At 45.2% G+C, this 8,705-nt stretch overlaps 1 protein-coding gene across 1 annotated transcript; it reads right to left on the bottom strand.

Moving 5' to 3' along the window:
- Positions 1-1,726: 1,726 nt before the first annotated feature.
- LOC148129869 (cornifelin-like) lies at positions 1,727-6,832 on the bottom strand. Its single transcript, XM_087970454.1, has 3 exons — positions 4,799-6,832; positions 3,396-3,532; positions 1,727-1,838 (listed from the first exon to the last, which is right to left on the bottom strand). Exons 1-3 carry the CDS (start codon positions 4,905-4,907, stop codon positions 1,743-1,745), a joined length of 342 nt encoding a protein of 113 aa, XP_087826580.1. The 5' UTR covers positions 4,908-6,832; the 3' UTR covers positions 1,727-1,742.
- Between the last annotated feature and the right edge of the window lie 1,873 nt (positions 6,833-8,705).

Here is an 8,705-nt window from a genome sequence, read left to right as displayed (position 1 = left end):
ACGTCACCGTTTCACACGGCGGTTGCAGCGGTCACGCGATCAAAATCTGGCTGCTGGGCAGCTGACTCGCCTTTAAGAGAATAACCGAGCTGGAAGGGACCTTGGGGGTCTTTTGACTAGTCCAAGCCCAGGAAACTCCACACCATTCCAGACAAACGGCTTCCCAGCCGCTTTTAAAAACTTCCAGTGCTGGAGCCCCCACAACTTCTGGAGGCAAGTCGTTCCACTGGCTTATTGTTCTGTCAGGAAATTTCTCTTTGGTCCCAGGTTGCTTCTCCCCCGACCAATTTCCACCCCTCCTTGTCCTGCCCTCAGTTGCTTTGGAGAAGATCTTGACTGCCTCTTCTTTGGGGCAGCCCCTGTGAGATATTGGAACACTGCTATCATGTCACCCCAGTCCTTCTTTTCATCAAACTAGAGTGCATTACAAATAGTCAAGATGGGAGGTAACATCCAGTTCCTGCAACTTCATCTTTTAGCCTTCAGTCCCCAATCATCTTTGTTTCTGTTCTCTGCACTCTTTTCTAAAGTCCAATGTGTTTTATATCATGGCGATCAAAACTGGATTCCAAGTGTGCTCATTATAAAGTGTATTAACACTTCACCTTATCTTGATTCTGTCTCTTTATTAATGCAGCCATGTAGGGTTTTTAAGGTTGACAACCAGCACCTTGAATTGGACCCAGAAGCAAATTGGCAGCCAATGCCGCTCCTCCAGGAGAGGTCACTTATGAGCATACTTGGGCCTGCACAAAACTATGCGGGCTGGAGCATTCTGGACCAATTGGAGCATCTGGATACTTTTCAAGGGCAGCCCCATGTAGAGTGCATTACAAATAGTCAAGATGGGAGGTAACTAGAGTGCTAAGGAACGTCAAAACTGTTCCTGTTAAAACATTCCTCCTTAAGCTCGTATTCTCTTGATGAATTCTAGGAATTCATGATTTTGGAGTTCCAATACATCTGGGGAAAACTCCACTAACTCCTCGTGATAAAAGCAAACACAATTTTACCTCAACCTAAGCATTTCTCCTTTTTTAATATACCTGACTGATCGCCTGGCAGGTTTACTAACTAATGTCATGCAAGGATTAATGGTGCCTGTCCCACTTTAATAAAAATCTATGATCCAAATAGGCTGCTGGTGTTGTTGCTTGCAGGCATGCCTTTTTTCCCTTTTTGTTCTTCCCCATAAGCAGAGAGTTGCTGACCTTGCTGGGTTTTGTGTAGGACTACCAGGATTGTGCTGGGCAGGTGAGTCACAAAAAGAGGTGGCAAAACTTGTTTCTGGGAAAAACCAAGGAGAACAAAAGCTGTAGGTAGCAGGAAAGCTGGAAGGGAGGAACCCTGGGGGAAGGAGCCACCTTTCCGACCTTCTGGCAAGCCAACACAACTGAGAAGACAGGTTCACTTTATAAGCAAGTGACTCACTTAACAACTGTGGAAGGAAGATTGTAAAATGGGACATAGCACATTTTACAGTTGTCTTGCTTAGCAACAGAAATTTTGGGCTCAGTTGTGGTTGTAAGTCAAGGACTACTGGTACGTTTGAGGAAGATCAACTCTACTTTCCTGGCTACCTTCAGGAAAGGTAGCTTGAGCCTGCCCCCAGCTGAGCCCCATTTCCCAGATGAAAGCATTGCTGGAGTGGAGGGTCCCCCATGGCTGAAAGCGAAACCCCCCCCCCCACTTCATAATGGCACCTTCTGATCCTGACCCACCTTTGTGTCCTCCTTTGCTCTTTAAGATCGAGAGCGAGTGTGCACTTCCCGAGCCATTCGACAAATCTCACACCAGCCACAGAGGCACATCGACAGCGTATCCCCCAAAACGGTGCCCTGCAATGCTCAAGCCAAGGAGAGAGTGTCAAGTTTGCATGCTTGGACTTTGCTCACACTAGAAGCTGCATGAGCCGGCCTGATGCTGCCTAAGTTTTGGTAGGAGATGAAACAGGAAGTCCCCTCCCAGCCCCTCAAGAATGACTGACTGTGGTTTAGACAGCAATTTTTCTGATGTTTTCCCAGAAAACTTCCCTGGCACCTTCGGAGGCCAAGGTGGGCTGCTATGCTATGCAGACCACAGGCATCTGAGCAGGGACTGACCAGGCCCATTTATGCAGACTAGCTAGTACACGTAAGAATTAAATTTAGGGGCTAAAGTTACTTCGGAAGATCCAGCATAAATTTAGCCCTGTTTCTTCTACAATGCCCTGCTTAAAATACCTGAAGAATTACAGATAGTCCATTAACTATTTTTTTCAGTTGGAGACAGAAAAAGAAATTTGGGAAAGCTTGATTAAATACCTCCCCAAATTTCACATATTCCAGCAGTAGTAGTTATTTTCACTTAGGATGAGAATGATAGGAGTACTATACAACATAGTAAAATGTGATTTTAGGGAAACAGCACTTTAAGGAATTAGTTACTACTACTCCCCTGTGTGTGCTAGACAGAAAAAAGGCACTATTTTAATCCCCGCTATTTTGGAGCAGTGCAAAATACTTGTAGCTTCAACTACAGCCGTTGGGGGGTCAACAGGTGCTAGATGAATGTGCTACAAATGCACTAATTAAAGATTAGCTAAATATTGGATTTGTCTTCTTATACTTCGCAATAGATCTTGGAAAATGAGTATTAAAAAAAGGACAAGCAGAAGTACTGTCCTCCATGCATGACCACTTAGATGTGAAGCTGCTGTATTTGTTTCTTTCACCATATCACGTCTCTAATAGGGCACAATATTTCTTAATACCAAGGCCGTATGGATTGACTGCCTGGATGAGATAAAACATGCATGATGTCCTTTATTAAAAATGCAGTTATTTGTAGTGTTACAAAGTTGAGATAAATTATTTCTGCTTTCTTTTGCAGTGGAAACAACTTAATTCCAGGATTCAAGCAAACTCTGCAGTTTGTGCTTAGTTTTCATAGTAGGGGTATTGTAATTTATTTCACTGACAAGTTGCCTCATAGAATTCTTGTGAAACTTCAATAACTCTTGCCAACAAGATTGGCTGAATTCACCCACTGCACTAAAACTGCAAATTTTTAAATACAAATGGAAGCGTTCATGGTAGATAATGAAGGCGAACAAAGTCACACTATGAGGAATACCATAATTATAATATAAAATAATAAAAGGACAATAAATAAATTCACCCTCTCCTTTTTCATTTTGTGTCCACCAGAGGCATTTTAGCAGTCCCAGAGATGAAGGGGGGCAATCAAGACAAGCACTACTCTGCAGCACAGTGCTTGGTGTAAGAACAAGTGCTGCAATAAACTTTGACAATAAAACTTTTTTAAAATATAAATTGCATCTCCCCTACCCCCAGTATCCTCTGTTCTACTTTTCAGAGAAAGATCATCTCATAGGTGAAATCTTAGCACATTACCGGGATGCCATAGGAGAGCCGCATGTGTGTGCGGAGTGCAGTCATGCCACCAGGCACCATTCCCAAGCAACAGTGTTCCCCATATTTGCGTGTCACGTAGCAGCTCAGAATCAATGGGCAGCAAACTCCAACACAACCTGCCAAGCAATATAAACACATACATGCAAGCAAAGATCAATAGAAGTAGAAAAATGCTGTCCTCCGTAGCCCAGACTTGTAATCCTTGCCACTATGACCTCACTTAGCCAATCCTTGGTGGATAAGAGAGTGGCTGATGATTGTGTTCTGTGACAAACTATGATCACCAGTGATCCTGCCAGCTGAAAAGCAGACATTTTCTAAGCGTTTCCAGATTTGAGTGCAAGTTGTCATATCCTGTTTCTTTTTGCTCTTGCAGACAAAAAGAAATCACAATACAATAAAAACTACTGGATTAGATGACGGAAAAATGGTGTGGGGGGGGCAGTTTTGCACCTTTTTCACATACCTCTATGTAGCCCTGGAGGGTAAAAGCCCTGTTTTGGCAGGGCTGCCCTAGAACAAGGGTCTCCAAACTTGGCAACTTTAAGACATGGACTTGTGCACATTCTGGAGAGAGAGGGAAGTTTCCTGAGGATGGACAAGCCCAAAAACTTGGAAGAATAAAACTTTGGTCCTGATGACCGATTCAGATTGGATCCTGTAACATTATCCTGGGACACATTTATTGGCTTTCATTCCCAAAATACTTTTTAAGACAAGGTGGTTAACTTTCAACATAATAAAGTTGGCAGTTAATCCCCTTCAAACATCTCTGAGATTGTTCAGCTGTCCAAGAAAGAGAATTGAGCTGGTGTCTTGACATTTAAAACTAAAATATTGTTTAAAGTGCCACTAGTTGAAAAATTTACCCAATATCTAACAAAATCCTGACCTCAAAAGCCAGATTCCTACACAATTTCTTCTATTTCCAAGAAACCTTAAAAGAGAATCCTATAGCTGCAGTTGTTGACATAACAACAGTACAACCTCACGAATGAAGACAAAATGAATGACGGCCAGAAGCACCTTCTTTGAGAGCAAACCCCATTCCTTAACTAGCACTGATGATGTTACCTAGTTTGGGTAATGGAACATCTGCATAAAAACAACCAAGCTCAGAGAGTACCAAGTGCCTCTCCCACCTTCTCCAGTGGTGTCCTCCAATTAGAGGTTTTGCTTCCTTAATCACCTTGGCCATCCTGGCTGAGCAGGATGGGATTTAGTATCAACCTATGTTGAAAGCATCAGGTTGGGAAGTCCACAAACTGGAAATAACCTAGAAATCCAGTCTTATTTCAGGAAGAACTAGTTCACAAAGAGTCTCATTCCTCCCTTCTCAGCTGGCTACTTTCCACAGGTATTAGAGGTAGAGATCTACTTACACATGGGACAGTCCAAACAGCAGTCATACCTCCCACTGGCCCAGCTGCCTTCTGAGGATTGGGTTACTGGGGAGACAGTCGGCTGGCAAATCACTACTAACTGGGACATTGTCAAAGGCTGGGCTCCTGGGCAGCACAAAACTGCTTCTGAAGAGACATTGGGTGTCTTTTGCAACCGGGCAAACAGGATGGTAAAAGCTCTTCTTTGTGAAACCCTGTAGGCTGGGTGAAATGCCAGAGGAAGCAGCAGGAAGTGGGTGGAATAACACAAAGTTTGTGAAACAAGTAGCGTCCTAAGCAGCAGCTGGAGCAAATGAAAAAAACTCCCAGAGCAGCTTTTGCCTGGTAGTTACAGCCAGAACATTAGGTCACCAGCACTGCTTCAGCTTGCAGGGAAGTGAGGGGCCCAGGTGTTGTCATCTGACCTTTGTTTCATTAGCAAAGAAAGACTCCTGGTTAATTTCCTTTTCCAAGAGCATATACTTTACTGAGAACAAAGCAGTTGCAGATTAGAACAGGCAGAATTTGTTGGTGTGGTGTGAAAATGATGCAATTAATGTTCCCTTTTTCCCTGTCCATCCCCCATTATCAATGTCCCATTAAAAGTTCTCGGGTGGTTTTGGAAAATGGACCCCGGGTTCCTACCTTTCCCATCTCCACATTCCTTTTGTTGACCTTGTGCTTGATTGGTGCTCCTCAGTCGGCCAGCTCTGCTTCAAACCCGAACCCTCCCTAACCATCCAATCTCTTCCTCCTCCTCCTCCTCCTCACCCCATTGCTGATGTCAAGCTGGCAAAGTATGCGATGTGAAGCAAGCAGAATGACAGCTATGACAAAGGCAGAGAGTAGATGCTACTGCTTCAGATTGCAAAACAGTGCTGTCCTGGAGACTGTTTATAATCCTGGGGTCCCAGTTTGCTCTTCCCAGGTAGCTGAACTGACACTACATACCATGCAGCAGAGCACAAGTGTCTGCCCCAGCACTGAAAGTAGGAAGGTTGATATAGGGGACAGAATTGTATTCCCAACTCACTTTCTACACCCCAGGAACCTGCCACCTTATTTCCCTCCCCAATCTGATGTCATTCAAGATGTGTTCAAAATAACCACAACACATCTTGAACAGTTGCAGGAATTGGGCATGTCTAATTTAACGAAAGAAGGACCAGGGGTGACATGATAGCAGTGTTCCAATATCTCAGGGGCTGCCCCAGAGAAGAGGGGGTCAACCTATTCTCCAAAGCACCTGAAGGCAGGACAAGAAGCAACGGATGGAAACTCATCAAAGAGAGAACCAACCTAGAATTTAGGAGAAAATTCCTAACTGTGAGAACCATTAATCGGTGGAATGGCTTGCCTCCATAAACTGTGGCTAATCTGTCACCTGAAGCTTTTAAGAAGAGATTTGACATCCATTTGTCCAGAATGATATAGAGTGGCCTTGTCAGATCTGTGTCTCTGTCATTTCTTCAGTGGAAGAAGAAAAGGGGTGGGGGGAGGAGACTGATAGAAATCCTTTCTTGATGTTACCTGAATATATTTAATCTTATATCAAATTTGTATAACCTACACATGATACAATGGAGGGAGGAAACCCAGATGGCCAGAACCTATCACCTCTGAGAGGCACAGCCAGGAGATGAGAAGACCATAAACATTCCAAAATTAGGTATGCCCTGGGAAACTGTGAAAAAGACTGTTCCTTACAAAAGGGGTGGGAATTAACATACTGGCTTTTGTTTCACTAAATACACATCGATAATAAGGGGAGGGGTTCTGAACTCCCTTATCTCTCCCTGTATGCCTGAGAGACCTTAGACACTGCTTTGAACTCCTACATGAATTGTCTCATCTCAATAAAGGGTTCCTTTTGATATGTTTGGTTTTCAGAAGTTAATTCTTGTTAATTGAATGGGAAAAAGTTCTGTAGCCTGACATAAAGCAGCATCTGCAATAGTGGTCAGCCCGGAGAGAAATTTTGTTTTTAAGAAAACAAAAAAGAAAGAAAACCTTTCACTCTACTGAGGGGCCCCTGCAAAAGAAAAATGTCTGAATACAGCAAGGAGCAAGGGGGAGCCGAATGCTGGGGAGAAACGTCGACACTAACCCAGCCAGATACTGACTTGGTGCACCCCACTGAAGACAGCGAAGCTGCCTGCGAAACCTCCACCAAGACCCGGTGGTCTATAGGTGTAGGAAAAAGAGACAGCTGGGACGGAAGAACCAGAGGAGTAACCCTCACCCGGGGTAATCATAAACCCGAATGGAAATTGGAGCTGGAGGCCCTATCGGCTCAGGAAGAATGGGGCGAGGAGCCACCGGCCGATGACTGGATGAGACGGTACATAAATCACCTCATGAGGGAAGCCCTGGAGAACCTCCAGGTGAGGGATGCACCAGGATGACAACGCAGGAGAGCGAGGGAACCAGAAAATGAGAGAATCCGAGCCGCCACCCTGGATCCAGCAGAGATTGATCGGGCAGAGGGACAAGCCAAAGAACCAGCAGCCATACCAGGTACCTGTCCCTTAAACGCCCTGGATCAGGGGATTAACCCTGGCCAACCCAGAGACATACAACTGAAGAGGAAGATCCTGCCCTTGGGGATAAAATTTGATGGAGACCCCCAGAAACTGGGATTTTTCCTGGCACAAGTGCTCACCTACATGCAAGAATATGGGCGGAATTTCCCAACCCCGGGCTCCTGAGTATGAGTCATCACCCTGGCCCTTGAAGGGGCAGCAGCCAGATGGATGGTGACGCTCCACAACGTCAACGACCCAGAATTAAGGAACCCCGATCACTTCATGACGGCCTTATGGCACCGCTTTGAGGACCCCCTCGCCGATAGAAAAGCCCGCAACCGCATTAGAGTCGTAAAACAAGGCCATCGCCCGGTAGTGGAATACACCGAGGAATTTCATGACCTGGCCAGGCGGATAGACTGGCCAGAGGATATCCTAGTCTGTTGGTTCAAAGATGGACTAAATGACGACCTATACGCTGCTTGCCTGGCCCGTGGGGCCCCAAACCTCCTGCACAAATGGTACATGATGGCAGAGGAGGCGGAGATAGACATGACTCGAAACCGGTACCGCACTGGCAAGTTTTGGAAAAGGTTCCCACCCCAGGGGAAATGGGAAGTCTTCAAACCCCAATCCACCATGACTCCAAGAATGTCTGGTTGCTTTAAGTGTGGAAAGGAGGGACACTGTTCAGCAGAATGCCTTTCAAAGACCCCTGCAAGAAAGCTAGACCACCCATCAGAGGGGAAACCTGGAACATCCAGCCCTTGAGCAAAGGAGACTGGCCTGAGAGGCCGAGTAGCTGTGGGATTCCGATCCCCTCCCCAACACTTGTTTACTCAAAGGTGGACTGGCTTGGGTAGAAAACAAACTTTATGTCCCTGCAAGCCAGAGAATGGACCTCATGAAACACTGCCACAACTCCAAAATAGCGGGACACTTTGGGTTTGTAAAATCCCTGCACCTCATCAAAAGACAATTTTGGTGGCCGTTCCTCAAAAAGGACATTGAAAACTATGTTGCGAGCTACCTCACCTGTGCTGCTGCAAAGAGAAGACAAGGAAAATATCCTGGGCTTTTACAAACAGTAGCAGACCCTTCTGCTCCCTGGAAAGAGATCTCTATGGACTTTGTAGTGGAGCTTCCCGAAAGTGCTGGAAATACTGTCATTTGGGTTGTAACTGATCTTTTTTCCAAACAGGTTCACTTTATTCCATGCCAAAAGATCCCAACTGCCAAGGCATTGGCAAAGATGTTTCTAATACACATTTATCGCCTTCATGGAGCTCCCCAACGGATTATCTCAGATAGGGGTGTTCAGTTCACATCCAAATTTTGGCGGGTGTTTTTAAATCTATTAGACTCCACCCAGGGGTTGTCGT

This window comes from Notechis scutatus, chromosome 8 (assembly GCF_049901735.1).
Source record: "Notechis scutatus isolate UNSWTSFEM ecotype Mainland chromosome 8, rNotScu1.2, whole genome shotgun sequence".
In the NCBI taxonomy this organism is placed as follows: domain Eukaryota; kingdom Metazoa; phylum Chordata; class Lepidosauria; order Squamata; family Elapidae; genus Notechis; species Notechis scutatus.
The sequence above is the reverse complement of the archived record's forward strand: the minus strand, read 5'-3'. Positions and strand labels throughout refer to the sequence as shown.

Coding starts and splice junctions, on each gene's coding strand:
- LOC148129869 (XM_087970454.1), bottom strand. CDS start 4,907: ATGTCCCAGTTAGTAGTGATTTGCCAGCCGACTGTCTCCCCAGTAACC. Junction 3,533..4,798: donor CTGTTTGGACTGTCCCATGT/GTAAGTAGATCT, acceptor ATTGCTTGGCAG/GTTGTGTTGGAGTTTGCTGC. Junction 1,839..3,395: donor GGCTCTCCTATGGCATCCCG/GTAATGTGCTAA, acceptor TGAGCATTGCAG/GGCACCGTTTTGGGGGATAC.